At 39.0% G+C, this 24,720-nt stretch overlaps 1 protein-coding gene across 8 annotated transcripts in view; it reads left to right on the forward strand.

Annotated features, from left to right (window-relative positions):
* Positions 1-24,720, forward strand: part of MTRR (5-methyltetrahydrofolate-homocysteine methyltransferase reductase) — a 103,803-nt gene that overhangs the window by 43,360 nt on the left and 35,723 nt on the right. For 4 of the 8 annotated variants that reach the window (XM_023922169.2, XM_086901527.1, XM_023922170.2 and 1 more), the window contains 7 exons: positions 1,258-1,438; positions 2,754-2,796; positions 3,230-3,413; positions 5,396-5,514; positions 6,989-7,081; positions 7,169-7,348; positions 8,295-8,523. In XM_023922169.2, coding sequence (XP_023777937.2) covers positions 1,258-1,438; positions 2,754-2,796; positions 3,230-3,413; positions 5,396-5,514; positions 6,989-7,081; positions 7,169-7,348; positions 8,295-8,439 — 945 coding nt within the window. In that variant the 3' untranslated portion in view covers positions 8,440-8,523. Of the gene's footprint in view, positions 1-1,257; positions 1,439-2,753; positions 2,797-3,229; positions 3,414-5,395; positions 5,515-6,988; positions 7,082-7,168; positions 7,349-8,294; positions 8,524-17,796; positions 20,356-24,720 lie in introns of those variants that run through there. The other 4 variants (XR_015290229.1, XM_086901331.1, XM_086901249.1 and 1 more) reach the window with 2 other exon arrangements.

Consider the following 24,720-nt stretch of genomic DNA (forward strand, 5'->3'; position numbering starts at 1 on the left):
ATTATCTTATGTAGAGCATGGTGCTAGTAACCCTGTATGGACCATTAATTTTAGAGCTGGAGTCGATGATCCTTGTGGGCCTCTTAAGACTCTCAATATTGTGTGACATTTTAAAGCTTTTCTTTAATATTTCAGTAATGTAGCAGAATTCAAAGAAAAATTTTTTGCTTTTATAGTATTTGTTCTTACAACATGTATATATTTTCTTTTCATTTTGTGCATGTAAAAATACAATGCTTCTCACTGAAAATGCATCTATATTTCTGGTATTGTCAAAACATATTTAAAAAATAACTTGATATGAAAGATGAAGCTAAACAATTGTGTGGTTGGGTCTCTGAGGGAAATAAGTTTTTGGGTGGACCTTTTTACTCAATTTAGCGGATTTTGCAGCAGAAGAGAATCTTCCTGTTCTTTCAACCTTTTCAAAACCTCATTCAATGGTTTTGAAAATTTTTCTCAGTAATAAGAGTAAGCAGAGAGTACTGGCTGGGGAATATCAGAGAAGCCAGTTTTTATAACCTCTCTGTTGTATTAAGTCTTCAACCTAAAAGGTGCTTTATCTAACTCCATACTCAAAACTATTGTCTGGAAGCTTAGCAGTTGAGCACACATTATTTTCCAAGTATTCCTTTATATAGAATGTGTCATCTGATTGTATTTTCTATTTTCTATCATTTTTCCTTTATGCATTGTGTCTATTTCCATCTTCCTTTTTTGAAAAAAACTTGTAGCTATTTACATCTGATCTTCACTTTGTTACAATGTTCAGTTTAACTTTTCTATAAGAAAAGTTAAATACTACCAGTATGTAGGCATAAAATATAGAATAAAACACCACAACAACATTAACAAGACTCATTTAATACCATACTTTATTTATACTCATACCTCTTCTAAGATTTTTGTTTTTTCTTTCTTGGCTTCTCTGACTTAGCAAATGGTGTTTTGTCTTGAATTGTGTTATGGAGCTGCCTAACTATAATGTAAATAGGGGCACCTTTCAAAAACCTGGAATTTTGGGAGGAATGGCTTGTGTCTGTTTTCTTGTCTCTTCCTTGCTCAGGCTAAGGTAGGATTTTCTGATGTGCTAGCTCGTTGCAGACATTGGAAGAGCTATCAAAAAAAAAGAGAAAGTGTATTATCCATTAACCTAATTCCTGTCCTCAGGAATCCCAAATTTTTCCCAGTTTTGTGACCATTTTACCATATGGACAAGTTTTTTTACCCTTTACCTCTTTCCTTTCTTCCCTACAGGCATTTTTGCGAGCTCTTGTAGAGTGTACCAGTGATGCGGGAGAAAAACGGAGGCTTCAAGAGCTTTGCAGCAGACAAGGAGCCTCTGATTACAATAGCTTTATTAGAGATTCTAATGTTTGCCTCCTGGATTTACTTCATGCTTTTCCAAGCTGCAAGCCTTCACTTAGCCTGTTAATTGGTAAAAGACTGATTTAGAATTAATTAGATTTGGTTTCTGAAAATGCATTAGACTAAATGTTCAATTTCCCAAGAAAAGGGAGTTAGTTAACTGCTTTAGGAATATTATCATTCCCATAGTGATCAAGCTGGAACTCTTGCTGGGGAGCAAAGCTCTGTTTTACAGTTTGTAGTCTTTAGCTTTCTTTCTGTAAACATTTAGGTTCATACCAATGCTTTGACTCTGGATTACTCCTGTACAAAAAAAGTAAGCATAAGGTGCTTCCAGGATTAGGGTCCTTATTAATCAGTTAATTAATTGCTGACAATTAAAAAAAGACATATTTTTACAACTCCAAATTTCTCTGCTTACATGGTCTTTTCTTGCACTTTTACCTGTTAAAACAGAGTGGTTTTCCCAGTATATTTGTATTTATGTTACGTCTAACACACTCACTGGGTTCCTGATATAAAATACTGAAAGGATGAGACTAAAACTCTAACCATGTCAAATATATCTGAAATTGCTGGCAGTTATTTTTCAAATTAAAATCCAGAATTTCTTAATATGTTTCATAATATCAGTCACAGAAATTGCTTTCTGTGTTCTTGTCCACCCTTACTCAAAATTGCTGAATGGGTTTAGTGTCTTGTTTTAGTGATTTCACTGCACTACCTTGTCTTAACTCTGCCTAGCAACTACCTTATATAGGAGACCACCTTTAAAATATGTCAGAGCGTGCATGGCAAAAAGGGTAGTTCAGCTTATGTATATACATATACATATATAAATATAAATTTGTGTGTGAGATATGGGTTTGTTTGTTCAAAACATGCCCTGTGAACTCCTGTGTCTTGTTTTTTCATCTGAGTTTTCAAAACTTCGCATAGGTAATCAGTGGATTGAAACTGAGCTGGCACATCTTGTAGGACATTATATAAAAGAAACTTTCAGTCAAGTAATCTCCATTGTGAGAGCCATTGAGCTCATAGAGGAAAGATGGGGAAAATTAAATTTCAAGCTTCACCTCATCTGCTAGCTACTGGCATCTTTTCTGTACACCTTACAGTTACTTTTGTTTGACCAAGGACCCTATAAATTAACTATTATGGTCTCATTGTATAGGATCTCTAAGTGACGTTCCACAAAGCCTAAACCCCATTCAAAAAAGAGGGCTTAATTGCTTCTTTCTGAACCACAAACACTGAATAGTACTAGAACAAAATTATGATTAAATTAAAATATCTTGTAATCTGTTGTAGTGTAAGTACTCATTATACGGTATCTTCATTGGGTTGAATCAAATAAGTGATACATTTTTTTCCCTGTTCTTCAGAATATCTTCCTAAATTACAAGCCAGATCCTACTCAGTGTCAAGGTAATGAAATACTAAAATTTTATCTTCTTAGTTATTTAGGTTTGGGGATTTTCCCATATGTGTTTGTGTATGTCATAAGGTTAGGAAGAAAGAGAGGAGTGAAGGAGAAAATGTGGTTGTGACCCTACTGCAAAAAACAAACTGACTATTTCAAGGAATATTGTTTTGAGTGTGTGGCAAGGCTTTGGTAAAGCTCTCAAAAACAAGCTTGCACACATGAATCAGGCAGGAATTTGAGTTGCCTTCTGTAGACACTGGCCTCTGAGTCCAGCCTTAAGACAATTTCTAACTAAATAGAAATATTATGCAGTTAGCAGAACGTTAAGAGTCTTGATTCAATTGAAATGGTTTGGGCTGCAAACGGACCCACTGCAAGATTGTACATCTTTCTCATAGATTTTGGGGTTTTTTTTTAATATTTTTGTCTTTGCAGTTCAAACTTGTATCAGCCAGGAAGGCTGTGCTTTGTATTTAATGTTGTGGAGTTCCCTGCTGGTCCCTCTAGACCAGTCTCACGGAAAGGAGTATGTACAGGGTGGCTTGCTGAGTTAGTTGCACCTCTACTGCACCCCAGTAAAAACTCTCTGCATACAGGAGAAAGCTCTTCAACTGAAAAGGTATGAATATTAGATCTAAAGTCATTAACTGTTAAATTTATGCATGTATGAAGTAACTGTGGCTTTCTTCATTCACTGCTGTGATGTAGTGCAGGTGTTTTGGCAGTATACACCTTAATTTTGCAGTTCTACACTGTTTCTGTGAAACATGTCCAGAACTTCATTCCTAAACACTAAAGTTAAATTTTTCTTATCTATGCATACCTAAATTATGAAATTTCTCATTGCTGAAAGACCAGAGTTGTTTTCCACCCCTCTGTAGTCCTAAGTGTATCTTGAAGATGTTTTTGTGGACCAAACTACCACTGTGCAATTAAATGGTTATGACTGTTTGCATCGTAAGAGAGAAGCACTTGCTCATTTCCAAAAAACGGTGGCAAGTTATAGGGGAGAAACTATAAAACTCACACTTCTTGTCAGGTCTTCCAGAGTTTGCAAAGTCCAAGTTATTGAATATGCTATAGGGGACACTCATCTGTGTTTTTTCTGATGTCTACTAGTGATTGCGGATCAGGCACAGTTGATATTACTGGGAGAAGGTACTTTTTAATTTTTTTCCCCTTATTTCATTTTGTGACAGAGATTCTGTGTAATCAATTGATCTCAAAGTCACTAGGTCTAAGGTAATTATTAAAAAATTGGAATTCTACTATAAAATTTATATGTGTGATGCACATATCTTTTCTCAAAAAGAACTACTGGCAGCCTAATCTATATTTGATTATGAAAAATGGAAACAGGAATAGAATTCAGCTGAAAGAAAACTGTCCCAATAATTCAGGGTGTCAGTCAGACAAAGTGGAGAAAATCCACCATACAAGTTATCCTCATTTTTTCAATGCAAAGATTAATATGTGCATCATATATCTTATTCCAGTGTTCACATCTACTATTTATTTAAAATATAATTGATTTAGAATTAATTAAAGATAAAACAAGAAAAAGAAATGTCTAAAAAGAAATAAATATTATTACAAAATGAGTCTAGATAAAGTTTTGTACTATTTCTGTCTACTGCAGAAGCTAGAATTTAGCATAGAAAAATGTGCAGCAATGCACATAGATTGCAGAAATACATGGAATAACAATACAAAATAGATGAGCTGGATCTTATGCAAAAATATATTTCATTAATTGAATACACTTTACAGTATAAATGTGTTTACCATTTGCAGTCTGTTTTGAAGGAAGGACCAGTTTGGAATCATTAATATGGTAAACATTCTTCTAACTCAAGTGTGGTGTGAAGTGGATATATATATAAGTATTGTTCCCCACCAGCAAGAATTATTCTATTTTTTTATCATCATGAAATATAGATTATATTGAATGTGTCTCAGAGGATAGGTATGGAGCTCCTATGAAAATTTGACTTCTTTTCTGACACAGATATGAAAATTAGAATTACTGGGATTATATAAAACATTTTCCAAGATCTCTGAGCTGTTATGTGCCCCCCCCCAACCCATATGCACTTTTGGAAATTATGTAAAACTTTTATGAGAATTAAGAAAGCAGGCTCTTTACCAATAGGCTTCAATTAATTATAAACAAATCCTGACCTCCCACAATTCAAAAAATGGTTGAGTTGCCTTTAATAGCAATAAACTGGCTTTACTTCCCTTGGAACACCAGCACCAAACTTTCCATGGATTCTGTAACATTATTCCCCAAATTTGTGGTGCAATCAATTTTCATATTCATAAACTCACGCCTGTGTGGTTTATCCCGGTTTTCCTCCAGATGGATTAATTGGTTTGTAAATATAGTGTGATTTTGTTGGGTTTTTTTTCCTCCAGAGAATTCTGTGGGATTTTATTCTAAATGTCCATGTGGCATTAAAGATGAGCTCTGAAGTTCAGGATTTGGAAGGGTGTGTGGGTACATACACTCTGTAAATATCCTGAATGTTCTAAAAATGTCATGGTGTTTTTACTGAGTAAGAATACCCTTCAGTTATATTTTATCTAATTTAATTTTAGATCTATATTTTTCCTCGCCCAAAGAATGCTTTCCACTTACCTGCAGACCCATCTGTGCCATTCATTATGGTTGGTCCAGGAACAGGAATTTCACCATTTATTGGTTTCCTACAACATAGGTATGTACCAAGTTGTTACCTGAAGAGCAGCCTTTTTATGTTGAGGAGAAATACAGCCTGAGGGCTTGAGTATAAATCCAGAGATTTTTTTGTCCTTTTTGTAATGGTGGTGTGCTGATTATAAGCAGTCTTAATAATTTTAAACAAGCATTGCTTGTGTATTTATTTGTTTTCCAAAGCAGTAAAACTTACATTTTCATCTGATTGTATTTGCTCTTCATAGTAGATACATGAGAAATTGGGTGAATTGCAGAAATAGTAACAAGAAAATAAATTATTTATCTCTATGTGTTGCTGGTGGAAGTTCTGTAAGAGAATGATAGATTTTATAAAGTGTTGATCGGCTTAACTTTGTTATTCAAAATCCAATTCTTTGAGAAGTGGTATCTATATTAAAAGGTATGATGAATGTCAGGTTTTGTCCCATATTCTGTTATTTCTATGTGGTTTACATTTTGGTGTTTTAAGATAAGGAGCTTGGCACCAGAACCTTCAACTCAGCAGCAGTCTTGGTGTTCAGGTTTGCAGTTTGGTGTTGAGGGAAGGTGGATTTTTTATTTTTCCTCTCCACCTCCAGCAGTGTAATTTTGCAAGGCAAAGAGATGTTTGTTCAAAAAGTGACAGCACATCACCAAGAATATGTAAAAACTTGATCATTCTGAGGAAAAGAAGAACAGGAGGAGTGAAGGATTTGGGTGAGAATGGTTCTAAGTTTTAAGGGTAACCAACACATATTCCAGTGTAACTCATTAGTTCTATCAAAGTAATGGAGTTTCTTGGGTCTTATAACAAATTTTAAAACATTTTATTTGAGACAAAAGTGAAATTTTGATATGATATTGCTAACTCCATGCTTTGCTTTAACCAAATCATTGTGTATTTCTTAATTTTGATTCCCAAATATTCCTTTACCTCTCAAAAGTATTTTGCATTTTATTTTAAAGTATAAGTGAAATCTCTCTCTCACAATGTAACTAGAAAATAGCAGGTAAAACTCCTTTAAAATAATACTTCCAGCATTATTTCAAGAAAATGAAATATTTTTTCTGATGATGTGGTAGTTAATAAATTGTTATTCATAAAATCTAGCAGGTATCTACAGCTAAATGGAAAGCCTTCATAAAACTGCTGAGTTTTCCTAGGTGGTTTTACATAGGTTCCAGTGAAGGATAAAAGGTAGTGATCTCCTTATTCAACAGTCAGGATTATTTTGTGAGGTGTTTCAATGTGTCAGTCTTGACTGTTTCAATATGAAACTGTGGCCAAAAAAAAAAAAAAAAATTTGAAAATTATTTATCTTGAACTGAGTAGTCAAGAAAATCAAGCGGGGGTTTGACTTGGATTTACCTAAATTGTTTAACATTTCTGCCAATCCAGAATTTATTTTAAAATACTATTTTAATGAAAATTGGGTTATAGACATTTCAGATTCTGCATTTTTTTAAAACAGGATTGGATTTTTTTTTGTCTCTAGGCAAAAGCTCAGAGAACAACATACAGACTGGGTATTTGGAGAAACATGGCTGTTTTTTGGCTGTCGGCATCAGGATCGAGACTATTTGTTCAAGCAAGTTCACTATTTTGCATCCATTTTGTATTCATCAGGGAATGCTCATCTCTGAGCCATTGCTAACAGGTTTTTATTACCTTTCAGAGATGAACTCCAATGTTTTCTTGAAAACGGAACCTTAACTCATCTTAAGGTTTGTTTCTCAAGAGACTCTTCAACTGCGGAAGTGACCCCACCTAAATATGTGCAAGATGTCCTTAGGCTTTGTGCTAAGGAAGTTGCCAGAGTCCTGCTGAAAGAGAGAGGTTACTTCTATATATGTGGGTGAGTAGAGTGGAAATGGATGGTTCAGAAAGAGAGTAGGAGAAGTTTGAGTTTTTAGAAAGACTTAGAGTTGGCTGAAAGAAAGGACCGTTATGATGCTGAAGGAGCCTTCCTGGAGAGCTAGACTGTCATCCCTGTGTCCACTGTTTTCCAGTATAATCTTGAAATACAGCTTGTAACCACACAGTTCCAGTGATTGTTTTAGTTGCTTATTATTTATTTTCCTTTTTTTTTTTTCAGCATTCAATTAAATTATAGGAAGTTTCAAGCCAATAGATTTCTCTTTAGAAAATGAGATATATGAATAGATGTGATGAGAATCTGCTTATTTGTGAGACAATAGCAGTCTTTTGCTGTGTTTCAGGTTTGGGTGCTCCAGAATGCTAAAGCTGTGTCATAGTAATACATTTTACAGTGGGAGATTTTGTTTGTGGATGCTAACTTACATGGAGGATCAAGATTTTTAGAAAGTGTGTTGATAAATGGACAAACTGTTTGAATATAAGGCCCAATGTTAATGTCTTCTCCGGCATTTATAAATGTCAGCTATTTATATTAAAAATAGCATTATTAATAAGTGAGGAGTATGGTAGCAATTTTTGTAGGTTTTTTCCTTTAATATTGAAACCGTGTAGTGATATAGGAATCCAAACTCATTCAGCGGGTCCAGTTCTTTCTTTTAAAGAAACCAATTATTCTCTGATAGCTCAACATTAGTTATGAATTACAGCATGCTGAAAACAATGTAATTTGATTGAGAGAAACCCTAGTTAATGTCCATGCTCAGCTACTGGGAAATTCTGAGAATCATGCTGTACAACATAAAAGCTTTATTTTTGTTTGGGATGTTTTAATGATTCTTTCCTATATTGTCCCGCCTCTGAAGCTATTCATAAGTGGAAAAATACACTATTACACTTTTCTTCCTCTATCTTTTATTTTTCAGAGATAAAAAGCACATGGCTGATGGTGTAAGTGAAGCCATAGTAGACATTTTAAGCATGGAAATGGAAGCTGACACATTGGAAGCAATGAAAATCCTTGCCATGCTTCGAGAAGCAAAACGATATTTGCAAGATGTTTGGAGCTAAATGTTTAGCTTTTTCAATATCATTGCAGTACAAAATACTTCTTTTACACATACGTTTTTAATTAAAAGTTACCGCCAAAAGTTCTGTCAGTAGTCGCACAAAGGTTAACTTTCTCTATTGACCTTTCCAACAGGAACATGAAACCTTTGAAATTACAACAAACCAGGCTGGCCTTTGAAGTGTATGGTTTTTGGTTTTTTAGAGATGTTTCATAATGGACTGTCTCAGTGCCTTGATTTTCTTGCCTTAAGATTGGGTTGTTGTATAAACTAAAAACTTACGCACTTTTACAGGCATAATAGTATATTGACATTACATCATGTATTTTGTCCTTGTCGTGGTTTTAAACCAATAACTAAGAAAATTACTTATATTCTTGCTGTGAGATATGGATTAGAACAAGAGCAAAACAGGCATACAACTTAAATGGGAAAAAAAAGAAAGTTTATTGACAAACTACAATAATAAGAACACCAGAATAAACTTCCAGAAAAAACCTTTCCATCCCCTATCTACCCACTATTTCCTTGTTCACATGACAACAGAGACAAAAACTCTGGAACTCTGATGGTTAAAACAGTCCCAATTCTTGCTACAGTCTTTTCACCAGTCTTTGTAGAGAAACAGAAGTTTCTTCCTGTTAATTTATAGAGTTTCTCACAAGAAAACTATTTTTGTTATAGTTTTCTATTGCCCTAATGTCAGCTGCTCAGAGCTGCTATTATTAGAGTTCACTCCTCCCATTTTCACATCACTCTGAGGTGTGTATGGGCCATGAGTCTAGAGATAGCATTTTTAAGGATAAGTTATTCAAAGGCAAAAAAAAAAGTCTTCTTCATTTGTTTCTGTGAGCTTCACCAGAAAACAGTTTTCTCATTGCCTGTCAAGGCTTCAAATCTCCTAACAGTTTTCTCATTGCCTGTCAAGGCTTCAAATCTCCCAGCACTTCACTATACTATAATTACTCTACTTTTTACTCAAATTTACACTTTGAACACTATTCCTCTCTAGATCCTGTATCATGAATTAAAGGAGTTCTTTTCAGGACTTCATTGTCCATCTCCATAGTTTGAACAGAAAGATATTTCAGCTTAATTAAAGCATCTTCTTAATTCCCTACCTTTCCTGAAGCTTCTTTTCTTTCCTGTCACTGGTAGTTTATAAAGTCTCTTTTCATGTTGATCACTCTCTTTTTCTCTCTCTGGATAAAAAGATTAATCCGCAAGTCTCATCTGAGTAATGAAAGAGTTAAAATCTTGCCCAGGCTTTTGTAGATGGTTTGGTGATCTCTGCCGAACAGGAGCTGGAGCCATCTGCGATGGAAGGTTCCTCATGGCTGTTCTGGAGAGTGTGGTCGCTGCTCCAACCCGCTGCAAGTCCAGGGCCTCTCTCTTTCTTCACTGGGCAGTTTCTAGTGAATGTAGTTACAGCAGAACCTGCAGCCGAGCCAGAGATCGGCTCGGCCCAGCCCGGGCCCGAAGAAAACCTTCCCCAGGCCCCCCCCCCCCCCCCCCCCCCATCTCCCGGCCGGGAGACGGGGCAGGCCCGGCTCCCGTCCCCGCCCGGCCACATGGCCTGGGCAGGGAACGGGAGGCCTGAAGCTCTGCCACCCTTCGCAGCCAGGAAACAAAGAGAACCCAGAGAGCTCTGCTTTTACACTTTAAGGTAGGGTTCACAAGTTGATCCCACTTTTCAATGGCCTAAACTGCTGTCAATTCCCAGCAATGACCGATAATTGGTCAGGAGAAAAGACTCCAAGCACTTCCCAGCAACTCCAACTCCCTTAAAGGTAAAGTAACTCCATGACAGTCCTATAATATATACATAAAGAAGCTACAGAATAGTTATGTTACACACTGATCTGTGCATCATGAAATACATTACTGACTTACCAAGATTTATGTGAACACTTCCTAAATACTTCCTGAGACTGCTTATATTTTTTCTTCTTGCACAATGACAGTAACTGCCAAAAAGAATGAATGTCCAGGATGTTGCACAGAAAGGTTAGTGAAAAATTTCAACTCCAGAGTTTTCTTTAAATAATAATCTTTTTCATCACATCATTATATCATGTCTCAAAATTTGCAACACACCATTCTAATGCTTATTAGATCTTCCTTCATCATTATTTTGAAAATGTTTTCATGTCCATCTCTGGTATGTTTGTGATTTAATTTATGAGCAAACTCACCAGTTGTGTTGAATTTGACTGATGGAACAATATTGCTCAGTATATATTTTGTCAGATTACTTAATTAATCTTCTTAAATTGAAGACACAGAAAATATGGTGTTTAGAAATTAGTTGCCCTTACATATGACCGCCCACTGCAAAATAAAGTGGCTGAAAGCAGATTATTGAAGTGTCTGGTTGTCTTTCTAACAAGGGACATTTGGATAAAAATAGATGGAAAAGTAAAAGAAAGTTGTTCATGCTTCTCTTCATAACCCTGCCCTCTTCCCTGTAGTTTTTCTAACTTCTAAACATCCATGTTGTTTCCTGGATTCCAAGTCTTGCTTAGACTTTTAAAGATAAACACAAAATATGAGTGAATATTTTAGACAAATCATTATTTATTTCCTGGGGGGAATTGTTGTTTTGTTTTGACTTGCGTATAATCAGAACCACATCACTTACTGCTGCTTTCATTGCTTTCTAGTGATTGTTACTTAACTGGTAGGTAAATATTCAAAAAATTGAAAAATTAAGATTATCAGTTAGAATAAAATAATGTGTTTAAAGAAGAAACATTCCAGTGAAGTGCCTGGAAGTAAGGTTATGATATAACCTGTGAAATGATTATTTAAGTAACCTTGGAAGAGATTAACTAAAATTTTGTTCAGGAGTTCTTTAGTAGAGTGGTTATATCAATCTCTGTCAAGTAATCTCTACAGAATAAGCTCCATAGAGAGAGGTAGCTTAAAACAATTGCAAACTGCATTTTTTAATCTTTAGCACATAAAGGAGAGCAGAAGTGCTTCTTTTTCAAAAGTACTCCAATTTTAAACTTTCATGGAAATTATGAACACAGTGCAGATGTCAATATTTTGCATCAGTAAGTCAGCTTTACATATTTTTGAAAACTATAAATGAAGGAAAAATCTACTAGTATTGGAATAGTAAAGATAAATCTTTAACTACCTTCTGTTGGCTGGGGCTTGTTTGGAAAAAGCACTTCTTGTACTCATGTGCATTCTCAGCTAGGTTTTTCTGTTTCACTCAAAAGTGCTTGGAGACTACAGGAAAACCAATGATTTTCTGACTGCTAGCTTAAGCTTTCCCTGTATCACTTACAGGTGTTAATTTTCATGTCACTTATATCCCAAAATCCAGGAGTTGCGGTGACCATTTTGATAATACTGCAGGTCACTGCATGTTTTTCTTTGGGGTATTGACAGCTGAGTATCCTTTTCTGATTATATATGTTGTATATGTTGCATTTGACAGGGTTGATACACAGCTGGTATCCATGCATTTCTCCTCTCCTTTATCAATCCTATACCAAATTAAAACATTCGGATTATTTACTGGTAAATCCTTAGTTAGGCATGTTAGCTTTATTATGATCTCTTAGAACCACAAAAAATGATTGCAGGTTATTATTAAATTTATAACTGCATGGTGCAAAGCCCAAAGTTAAATAACCCCAGCAAATACCACTGTATGTTATCTGAGGAGGAAGTATTTTTTTCAGGGACATTGAACAAGGAGGACTTCTGAGATACAGGAAGCATGGAGATGGAAAAGGCTTGCAGTAAAAGCTATGGTTTTCTTAATTGAACTGTGTTTCTCTGTAATTAGATAATGCTGGTTTATGACTGGGTGGTTCTTTTAGAAAAGCATAAAGGGTGGGTTTTACTAAATTTTCTAAACTTAAGCAGGGTATTTTTTTAAATTAGCTTCCTTTAATTTTCTTCTATTAGAGAAATACCATGTATCTGCTTTTCATCAAAATTACAGGATTTGTAACCGAATACCTTTGTTATGTAAAAGAAATAGTGAAGATTGTTACAGACTGTTACATTTAGGAGGTTTGCAGTTTTTATGCTGCTGACAAGGACTGGTGGTTGTGCTAAAGCTGCTGTCCCAGAGCATTCCTTATGGCCTGTTTTCTCAGTAGTTTTTTAATGCTATTCTGAATTTGTGAAACAGGGTCAATGTTGGATTTTCTCTTATAAAACTTATAAAACTACAGCTTTAAAATGAGGGTTAACTTACCAAATTATTAAAGTAATGACAAATTTTTCCAGTTTGCTGCTTCTAAATGAAGGCTGAGTTTCCTGTGCCTGGAAACAGAGTTGGCATGTTTCTTGCACCTTTTTTCCCTTTTTTCCTTTCCCCTTCTCTCCTAACTTTTCAGGAAATCTAGAATATTGGGAGAAATAGAGTGAATAGGCTTTTTTAAGCTGTTTCTAAAGATACTAAGCATCTTGAGAAGTTTATTTTGAAAAATTACAAGGCCAGATGAAAAAAAAGACAGAATTACAGAACATCACGTGTGTGTTCATTTTAAGGGTTGAACTTAATGAATGTCTGTTGCTCTATTAGGAACGGCGAGAATGAACAACACAGACTCTCTAGGAGTCAATCAGGAGAATTTCTCTTAGTTTATTACTTCAGGTCTTTTTTATAGACCGATACGTGGAAAGTATAGAAAGGGAACTCTTATTGGTTAGCAAACTAATACATTACCATCATTGGTCAGTGGGGCACACCACCCCCCGACCTTCTCCTGCAAAGAAAACAAGGAACAGACAAACAGCACCTGCAAGGCTGTTTTCTGTCTCTGAGGATTGTTTTAATTCCTCCCTATGAATTTCCCAGGCCACTTTCTCAGGCAAGACTGAGAAAGCTATGTGGCCTGCAGTTTCACATGCTCTCTGTTTCAGAGTTAGCATCTGTCATGAAGTGACTTTACCTTTAAGGTAGTTGTGAGAGCTAAGGAAGTTGAAGTTTCTGGGGACTGAAAGGAGTCTCTTCTCCTGACCAATTATTGGTCATTACTGGGGATAGACAGCAATTTTAACCATTGAAAAGGGAGATCAACTTGTGAACCCTACCTTAAGATGTAAAGTCAGGGCACTTAGGTTCTTTCTGTTTCCTGGCTGTGCAAAGTAACAGAGCTCCGGCTGGCCTCCCGTTCCCTGCCCAGGCCATGCGGCTGGGCCTGCCATGTCTCCCGGTCGGGAGATGGGCCGGGGGGGGCCTGCGGGGCTTTCCCCGAGCTCTGGCCAGGCCAGGCCGGTCCCTGGCTCCGCTGCAGTTTTTGCTGTGATGGAATTCACCAGAGACTGCCGAGTAAAGAAAGGGGCTCTGAACCTGCAGCAAGCAGAAACAGCGACCACGCTCTCCAGAGCAGCTATGAAGAACCTTCCATTGCAGACGGCTCCAGCTCCTGTTCGGCGGAGATCACCAAACCATCTACAAAAGCCTGGGCAAGATTTTAACTCTTTCATTACCCAGATGAGACTTGCGGATTAATCCTTTTATCCAGAGAGAGAAAAAGAGAGTGATCAACATGAAAAGAGACTTTATAAACTACCAATGACAGGAAAGAAAAGAAGCTTCAGAAAAGGTACAGAATAAGGAGATGCTTTAATTAAGCTGAAATATCTTTCTGTTCAAACTATGGAGATGGACAATGAAGTCCTGAAAAGAACTCCTTTAATTCATGATAAAGTATGTAAGGAGGAATAAAGTGTTCAAAGTGTAAATTTGAGTAAAAAGTAGAGTAACTATGGTACAGTGAAGTGCTGGAAGATTTGAAGCCTTGAGAGGCAATGAGAAAACTGTTTTCTGGTGAAGCTCACAGAAACAGATGAAGGAAGACTTTTTGCCTTTGAATAACTCATCCTTAAAATGACATCCCTAGACTCATGGCCCATACACACCTCAGAGTGATGTGAAATGGGAGGAGTGAACTCTGATAACAGCAGTTCTGGGCAGCTGACATTAGAGCAATAAGAAACTATAACAGAAGTAGTTTTCTTGTGAGAAACTCCATAAGTTAACAGAAAGAGACTTCTGTTTCTCTACAAAGACTGGTGAAAAGACTGTAGCAAGAATTGAGACTGTTTTAACCATCAAAGTTCTAAAGTTTTTGTCTCTGTTGTCATGTAAACAAAAGAATAGTTAGTAGTAGGGGATAAAAAGAAGTTTTCTGAAAGTTTATTCTGGTGTTATTATTGTAATTTGTTAATAAACTTTCTTTATTCCTTTTAAGTTTTGTGCCTGTTTTGCTCTTGTTCTAATCCATATCTCACAGCAAGAAATAAGTAATCTTTTTTTAGTTACTGGTTTAAAACCACAACAGCATCCACAAATGTCACCTTAGGGATTGAATTTGCACAGGGGTGAGGGGTTGGAGAGAGGTTATTTGCAGTAAAAGTACAAGGTGATTAGGTCTCAAAACAAGCTCATAAAGTAAGGAGGGAGCTGTGTTGTAAAGTAGTTTGTAGGTGATTTTGAACTAGGGAAATAACTTGTTCCTTTCACAATTTCCAGCTATCAGCAGCCATGATTTGTGATGAATCACAGTGTTTTACACAAAATGAAATGTTTTGTTCTAAGTAGATTTAGATCACTAATATGAATCTTTTTGAGTAGTTTTTCAAACTCTGGCTTATTTAGTAAAATTGGCTTGTCCTCTGTCAATACTTGTTCTGCCCAACTTTGTGAGGAGAGCAATATCAACTGGTGTGCTACACTTGTTGAATCTGTTTCACACAGAAGACTTGTCCTACTTTTCATCAGGCCTGGGGAGTGTGTAGTATATTGCTGTCTCCTTGTTTCCTTTGGAAATTAAGCCCCGATGATATGCGGAATAGAAAGGACCCCTATAACTCGCAGAGTAGTTATTAATTAATATTTCTGGATCAATTCCATTTAATACCCCCAACCCTGTTCCTAATATTCCAGTTAAGTCTCCTCTCATTCTGCCCCTGAAGTGTATCTGCTTTTGTAACCATGTTGCCCAGCCCTCTGATGATGTCTTTAGGAGCAGGCTGGCTGAATCTCAGAGATGTTAGTTTGCATTAGTAATTCAATACACTTGAGGGACCACTTTGGGTTAAATAGCAGTTGTTGTTGTCTTGTATTCCTTATTACATATGGGCCAACTTCATAAATTTTAGGTTCAATCTTAGGTTCAGTTTTAGGTGGTGTACTCTGAGCTTGGGTTACAGGTGATTTGGTTGTTGTACTAGGCACGGCTTTCATTCTAAATTTGAATGTTATCACCACAACCCCAAAAGCAGACCACATCCACTGTTTGTACTAATGTAAAATTATACCAACAATCCAATTTACTTAAACGGTCACAAACTTCCCAGTGCTTGCCTGTAGGAGAAGCTGAAACACTAATTTGAACTGCCTTTTCATATTTAGTCCCATAATCAACCGGCATCCTACCCTGATTTCTTCTCTGATATTCCCTTGAAAGGTCCATAACCTTTGTCTTTGCCATTCTCGCTTTTCATACACTTGGTTTTCATGCATAACCACAGTTGACAGGTTTAAATCCTTGATATCAGAATATTTTCCCATGAATCCAGTGGATTGAATGAAAGCTTGGGACCAAGGCCATTCAGCACTTTTCTGACTAGAGGTGCTTTCCAATTCTTGGATTACACTTATAGCTATAAGTAACACAAACAGAATGATTCTATTAACTAGGTTTCTGCAAGCTAAGTCATGGAATACTCCCAGCCTCAAAGTACTCATTTTGCTCGAGTAAGTTTTAGTTTCAGTTCATTGTCCAGTGTTACTTTCCATGGGGCTTCTGGAGCCTTTTTCACTTGAGAATGGTGAATCCAGGCACTCTGTTCCTTCATCTTAACTGCAGTGAAGGTGGGTGAGGAGCACCAGGAACGGTCCTTCCCACTATGGCTCCAAAGCTTTTTCTGTAAGAGACTTAACATACACATAATCTCCAGGCTGTATGTCATGCACTGGCCCATCCAGCCCTCTGCTCCAGGTTCCAGTCACATATTTCTCAATTGCTCTGAGCTGCTTGCCTAAGGCTATCATATAGGCAGTCAGCCTCTCCTCCCCCACTTGGGTAGACAATCCCTTTTGCACACTATATGGTCTCCCATAAAGCATTTCAAAGGGACTTAGTTTTTCTTTGGCTCTAGGCTTGGTCTGGATCTGCATCAATGCCAGTGGGAGAGATTGAGGCCAAGGTAAATTAGCTTCTTGTCCCAGCCTAACAATTTGCTGTTTAATTAAATGATTCATTTTTTTCACTTGGCCACTTGACTGGGGATGATAAGGGGTATGGAGCTCCCAATCTATCCCCAGATGTCTACTGATATGTTGTACTATTTTTGAGATAAAATGTGGCCCCCTAGCTGAAGATATTGTGGCTGGAACCCCAAAGCATGGTATTACCTCTTGTAACAATACCTTGGTTACCTCCTGGGCTTTGGCAGTTCTAGTGGGAAAAGCCTCTGGCCACCCTGAAAAGGTATCTGTTAAAACCAACGAATATCAATACCCCCCTTTTCTTCGGAGCTCTGAAAAGTCAATTTGCCACTGTTGTCCGGACCCATGGCCTTTTCCAATTTGACAGAGTTTTGGTTTGGGAGTATTCTTAGGTTTACTCTGGAGGCAAATGTCACACTGCCAAGTTACCTGAATGACAGTAGAGTATAAATTTCTGGCAGTAATCTTTTCAATTAGATAGCTATACAGGGCATCTATTCCCCAGTGTGTTTTCTGGTGCTCTTCTCTTACTAGTGACCATAGCAAATGAGAAGGGAAGACTATTGTCCCTTCTGCAGTAATAGCCCATCCCTCTTGGTTATATTTTCCTCCTTGATCCTGAATTAGTTTTCTATCTTTTCTGGTATTACACTGGCTTACCTTCAAGGGAGACCTGTCCATCAGGAATTAAGGCTCCCTCAATTGTTGTCTCACCCTTTGCTGCTTCTTTTTCCTCTCTGTCTGCCAGCTCATTCCCTTCCTCCAATTCTGAGCTCATCTTCTGGTGTTCCTTAATGTGCATAATTGCTACCTGCTCAGGTAGCTGGACTGCTTCAAGTAGCCACAGTATTTCCTGTGCATGTTTGATGTTTTTCCCTTGTGAGTTTAACAGTCCTCTTTCTTTCCAGATGGCTCCATGTGCATGTGCAACCCCAAATGCATATCTCGAGTCTGTATAGATGTTCCCTTTGCAATCTCCAGGGCATGGGTTAGAGCAATGATCTCTGCCTTTTGTGCAGAGATATCTGGTGGCAAGGGTCCAGATTCTATTACCTCTTTGCAGGTGGTAACTGCATACCCGGCATGTCACTTTCCAGTGATAACGTAGCTGCTCCCATCAGTCAACCAGGTTTCTGTATCCTCCACCAGGGTGTCTTTCAGATCTGGGCTGCTGGAGTAGGAAGCTTCGATAGTCTTCAGGCAGTCGTGGTGCACCGGCTCCCCTTGATTCCCACTGAGAAAAGAAGCTGGATTGGTAATGTTAGTTACAACTATCTCTACATCATCTTGTTCTACAATGATGGCTTGGTATTTCAGGAACCTTTGTGGGGAAAGCCAGTGTCTGCCCTTTTCTTCTAGGACTGCAGACACTGTGAGACACCAATACAGTCATCTTCTGGCCCAGGGTGAATTTGCATGCTTCCTGAATATTCAGCACCACTGCAGCAACAGCTCTAAGGCATCCTGGCCATCCCTTGACTGTTGCGTCTAGTTGTTTGGAGAAGCAACTGCTCTTCGGTATGGACCCAAGTCCTGGGCCAGTATTCCCAGGGTAATTCCCTGCTTTTCATGGGAAAATAGGAAGAACGGTTTACTTATCTTTGGAAGTCCAAGCGATGGGGCTGACATTAAGGCATTCTTCAGCTGGTGGAAGGTTTGTGTGGCCTCTTTTGTCCACTGGAGGTCTCTGTTCCTGCTCGTAATAAGCGCATACAGAGGTTTCACAAGCAACCTGTAGCTGTGTATCCATAGTCTGCACCATCCTGTCATACCTAAGAATGTTCACAGCTCCTTTACTGCTTGAGTTTTCGGGGTTTGGCATATCGCTTCTTTGTGATCTTGCCCTAAAGTCCGCTATCCAGCACTGATTTCATAACCCAGATAAATTACCTTTTGCTTCACTACCTGGGCCTTTTTCTTTGATATCCTGTATCCCTGAAGTCCCAGAAAGTTTAGCAGGCTTACAGTCCAGGCTATGCATGCCTCTTTTGTCCGGATGGCTATGAGGATGTCATCCACGTACTGCAGTATCTTTCCTCCTTCTGGGGGAGCCTCCCAGGATTCCAGATCCTTGGCAAGTTGTTCCCCAAACAGAGTAGGAGAGTTTTTAAATCCTTGAGGCAACACAGTCCAAGTGAGCTGGGATTTGCGCCCACTTTTGGGGTTTTCCCATTCAAATGCAAAAATTTTCTGGCTGTCCTCATGAATAGGGAGGCAAAAGAAGGCATCTTTCAAGTCTAAAACAGTTAATCAAGTTAGCTCTGGTGTCGGGCACGTTAGCAAAGTGTATGGGATTTGCAACTACAGTATAGAGATCCTCAGTTACTTTGTTGACAGCCTTTAAATCTTGTACTATCTGGTATGACTCCTCAGGTTTTCGGACTGGCAAAATGGGAGTATTGAACTCAGATGGGCATTCTTTTAACAACCTTAACTGCAAAAAGTTTTCAATTATGGGACTAATTCCTTCCCTATCTTCCCATTTCAGGGGGTACTGTTTAATTCTAACTGGTTGTCTTCCTTCCTTGAGTTTGATTAATACTGGAAGTGCATTTTTCACTCTCCCTGGTACATCGGAGGCCCACACTCCAGGAAATACTTGATTTATTATTTGTTCACTAGTTTCCCCTTCTGAGTGAACGGCTGTCAACTTTAAACTTAATGCCTCTATGTACTGTTCATCATTTACCTCCAGAATAACTGTCCATCATTTACCTCCCCGTTTTTAAATTTAATGGTTACTTGCAATTGTTCTAACAAGTCCCTCTCCGAAAGGTGTTTTGGGGAGCTGGGCAAATATAAGAATTTATGGATTTACAAGGATTCATTCCTTTCCAAGTCTATACTTTAATGGTTTGCAAAAATATGCTTTTTCAGGTTGACCAGTTGCTCCTATTACTGTAACATAATCCCTCCCCACAGGTGCCGAAATTTTATTCAAGGCTGAGTATGTTGCCCCCCGTGTCAACCAGAAATACCACTTCTTTCCCTTTTTTCCCCAGTTTCAATTTTATAACTAGTGGATCTTCTGGGGTGAGATCTACCGGTCTTCTTTAATCTTCTTTCACATATGCAATCACCTTTCCCTTTTCCCCATCTGTTGGGGGTTAGGTGTTCTTTTTTCTTTTTTTCTTTTTTTTTTTTTTTTCAGTTCTGACTTACCCGTGGAATTTTTACCCATCAGTTGCAGGGACAACCTAACATTGTTTGGGTATTTTGTGGGTGCTTGAGAGAAGACAAAAAGTTCATCCAGGCCCGGGGGGGAAAGGGGGCTTTTCTTCAGCTTCAGAGAAGGACACTTTGGGCAAGGAGTTGTTGCAGTGGGGAGAAGGGAATTTCGCCATCACCCAGACGGAGCTGCTGCTTCCTCTCCTTCTTCACTCTGGGTTGGTGACCTCACACCCCCTGTCCTGCCGGGACGTGTGGCAGTGCCAGCCACCGCCGCGGAGCTGCTGATACACCTCAGCCACCAGCCCGAGATCTCAGCTCATCCCTGCTGTTCCAGCCGACTCTTCCTCAGAGCCTTGCAGGAGCACTGGGACTGCCCGCCCGAGGGGGTTTGTGAAACAAAGCCTCTGCTCCATCCCATCTCAGCCGAGAAAGCTGTCACGGGGTCCCTGGTTCTGTTTTCTTGCTAATGCTGTAGTTATTGTTGTTTGTTTGCCTTGTTATAAATACTAGTAAAGAACTGTTATTCCTATCCCCAGATCTCTGCCTGAAAGCCTCTTGATTTCAGAATTATAATAATTCGGAGGGAGGGGGGTCTACATTCTTTCATCCCAAGGGAAGGTCCTGTCCTCCCTAGCAGACATGTGTCTTACAAAACTGAGACACCATCTCCCTTTTCCTGGAAGCCACCCTGTCTTCGTTCTGGGCACTGATTTTTCCAGTGACCATATTTCTTACAGATCGCATATGATACCTCTGTCCGCTTGCCCTCCCTCCTAAGAAAGAGCCTGAGTTGCAATAGCATGTTATAGTCTAAAGTTCCACTAGATGGCCACCTCACTCTCTTATCCAATTTATATAGTGGCCACCAGTCCTTACAGAATCTGATTAAATCCCTCTTGTTCTCAGTTCCCCCACGTCCAGCAATGTCCTTCCAATGTGTAATAATACAACCTAGCGGATTCGCTTTAGGGATCTCCTTACTTTGTCTACTTCCCATTGTCTCCTTCTTGTTCTGTCCTGTTTACACCCAAACTCCTCACACACACAATCCCAATTTGCAGGCAGCCAATGTGCCTTTTCCACACACCAAACTCAGATTTTCAACAATACCAATGTCTTTCACACTGCAATAAAACTCACCCAGATACCAATCCTTTGAATCCCTGTTAGCTCTAAATTTCTCACAAAGACAAGTTACCTCATTCACCTCCTCTGGAATGCTCAGAATCTGTACTGCGAGGAGTCTCTCATATTGTCTGTCCATGGTTAAAACAAATGCTAACCACTCTGTATTCAAGTATAACACTCCTCGCTCACACTTCGGTTTGCCCCACACTGACTCCAGTTGCTTCGCTTTTCTCCAGCCACCTCAGTTGCCTGAGGTCGGAACCGCGGATAGAGCTCCACAATTGCTCTGCACCTCAGGTGCGTCTCACTTGGTCATTCACATACCAAACACACTCAGTGACTCAACGTGTCCGGACTTAGCATTCACACAAAACAAGGGTTTGCTCGACTCACCCTCGGAGTTGCTAGCGGGCTGCTCTATCAGCTCAGCAAGAACCCCTCCTTTGGCCACGCTATTGACCAGGATCGATCCCTTTCCCTCTGTCTCGAGCCCCTTCTGGCCAGGTGCTTGCAAGCACACTGGGACTGTGCTGTACAACAGACATCTCTGTTCGGTTTACCAGCAGCCCTTCCCTTGATATTTAATTCATACCTTTATCCGCAGGCCAGCAGGTTGTTGACTGTCCCCACAGTGAGCAAACCGAGGCTTAGGGTCCCTCCCAGGAAAGTCCTCGGAGCGCCCTACGGAATCCGTTGCTCAAGCTCCCACGGCCAGACAGAGATCTCCTGCCTGGCTCACCAAAATGATATGCAGAATAGAAAGGAACTCTATAACTTGCAGAGTAGTTCTAAGAGTAGGTACGAATTTATTCAGTGTTGAGGTGCATGGGAGATATCTCCTCTGAAAAGCATGCACACCTTCTTGATTTGGTTTCCTCTTTTTATCCTTTACAAATGAGGTTTACACGATATGCTTAATACATATTAATTTCCTAACCCCTCTTGTCCTCACTTCATATTACAATTAGCTCCATGCCCCTTTCAGTCCTTTGACCACCTTTTGGGACTTTAAATACGTTCCTTCTGGCTTAGGGTCTGAGGAAACCCCTTTATCCTGTGGTGCCTTTGTCTTTGCATCTTGTTTGTGTATTCTAGCTCCTTATCTTGTAGTCTGACCTTCTTCCTCTTCTTGTGGATCAGCGTGTCAGGGTATGGTTTTTTGTCAAACCCCCCTTTTTAGTCAAGCATTTCTTTATGTTTATTTCCTAATTCTTAATTTCTCTGTTTCAGCACTACCAAAAAACAACAAAGGGCCCCTAAAACCCTAACAACCACCCAAATTCCCCCAAAACCCCCCAAGATCACCAAAATTCACCACAAAATTGACTTAGGCACCCAAAAAAACCCTCTAAAACAGTTCAAAAAAACCCCAAATCAACTGAAATTTATTTCAACACCCTCAAAACCCCCAGAATGGCCCAAAATGCTTAAAATCACCCCAATAACTCTAAATCAACCCAAAATAGGCTTGGAACCCACAAAAACTTTCAAAATCACACCAATATCACCACCAAACTTCCCCCAAACCCCCATAAATCACCCCAAAATCAGCAAAAATTTGTTTTGGCATCTCCAAAAGCCCTGAAAATCAGCCAAAATCCCCTACTATCGACTTTAGTACCCCCAAAACTGCCCCAAAACCCCATACATTCCTTTCCAAAATCACCCCAAACCCCCTGAAATTCACAAAATAATTGCAACAAAAATGTCACAAAACCCACAAAATCGCCTGAAAAATATACCAAATCACCAAAAATCTCCATTAAATCAGCTTCGGTGCCCCAATCCCCCCTCCAAATTCACTAAAAATTGCTGCCGAATTGGCTTAGGCACCAGTAAAATAGCCTGAAAAAAGTAAAAAAAACACCAAAATCAGCCAAAATTTCCCCAAAATTTGTCTTTGATACACCCAAACCCCAGCAAAGTAGCCCCCAAAATTGCCTCAAAATGCTCAAAATTGCCCAAATACCCCAAAACCACCCCAACATTGCCTATGGCATGCCCAAAATCACCACACCATCACCCTCAAATTCCCCAAAATCACCCCAAAACTGGCTAAAATTGGATTCAGCATCCCCAAAAGCACCCAAAATCAGCCCAAAAAACCCAAAATAATGGGCTTTGGTGCCCACAAAATTGTCCCCAAAACCAATTAAAATCTCCCAAAATCAACCCAAAATCTTCTTCAGCAACCCCAAAATAGACCCCAAAATTGCCCCTATAATCACCCTACATTTGCCCCAAAAAGCCCTCAAAATCACAAATAATCACTCTAAAATAGGCTTTGGCACAACTGAAATCGCCCCTAAAATTACCCCAAAATTGTCTTTGGCACCCTCAAATGTCTCCAAAATCACCCAAGAACCAATAAAAAATCATCTTGAAAAACACTTGAAATGTTCCCAAAATTTGATTTAGCAGCCCCAGAAGCCCCTAAAATCGTCTCCAAAAACACCTAATTGCCCCAAATTCCACATGTCTCCTGAAATCAAATCATAAACTGCTTCAGCAACCATAAAAACCCCCAAAATTGCCCAAAATTGCCACAGAAATCACCCAAGAATTGAAACAAAAATCCCACAAATTTCATTAAATCAATCCAAAATTTACTTTCACCCTCAAACACCCACCAAAGTCAACATTAAAATCGTCCAAAAATTGGCTTTATCTGCTCCTACATCACCCCCAAAATAACCAGAATTCATTCCAAAATCAACTCTTGCATACTCAAAATCACCCACAAAAAATGCTCCTGAAATCACCCCAGAATTGGATTTTTTATGCCCCCAAAACGCTCGCTGTTGTCAGGAAGCCAGACATGGCTTCCTCGTGCTGCTACCTGCTGCTGTTGCTGCTCTCTGCGGCAAATCTCGCACTTTCCCTTACACCCTGAGATGCAGGGAAATGGCTTGCGCAGCGCAGGAGCCTGCCACAGCAACGCTGGAAGGGAGTGCTGCACATCCGTGTTGGCTTACGTGGCAAGGGAAAGCTGCTTGGATATTTGTGTTGTCGTGCCGGTTTTTCACTGCTTGAAGACTGATTGAATATGAATTTCAATGCATATGAAATGGAGGTAATGCAAAAATCTGCCTCATGTGCCTCGTTTGAATGAGTTTATGTGAGGGTAGGCTCTTTTCCACTCCCTGTTTTACTGACTGTATGAAAGGATATACCACAGAAAGCTTTTAATATTTCATTCTCAGTTAGTAGAAAATAATGAAATTTGTGCCAGGCTGTAGTTGCTGTCTAAATTAAGAGCCTCTCTACTTACCTGGAGAATTTGCTGTTCTTCCTTTTCTCTGCAGGTGTCATTGCAGCTTGTACTGGTGAGGACCTCACAAGAGAGACCATACCTGGTATATATAGACATAACAGTGTCAGTAAAATTAACTTGTGTTTTTCTCTTGCATTTTTTAAAAAAAGCAAGGCATATCTCACTTTTAATCTTTCCCTCTGATTTCTTCTTGTTAGTTTTGGACTTCCTTGATTTTTCTGTGCATGTGTATCCCCTCTTCTGATTAGAGTACTGCTGACTAGCTAAGTTGCAAGCTGGATGTACTGAATGCAAAACAAATCTATTAACTTAGTTCAGTGATGCTCTTGCTGTTACTCTGCTGGACACAAACTATCAGTAAGTATAACCATTTGGAGTGTACTTTCTAGTGTTGTGGACATTTGGAGAAACTGATTGGATTGGCTCTGATGCCAAGACAGCTTAGGGGGTTTTTTTGAGAATGTTTGGATTTTTGCTGGAATTATCAAGACCTCTAAAAA

Source organism: Cyanistes caeruleus, chromosome 1 (assembly GCF_971803275.1).
Source record: "Cyanistes caeruleus chromosome 1, bCyaCae1.hap1.1, whole genome shotgun sequence".
Classification (NCBI taxonomy): domain Eukaryota; kingdom Metazoa; phylum Chordata; class Aves; order Passeriformes; family Paridae; genus Cyanistes; species Cyanistes caeruleus.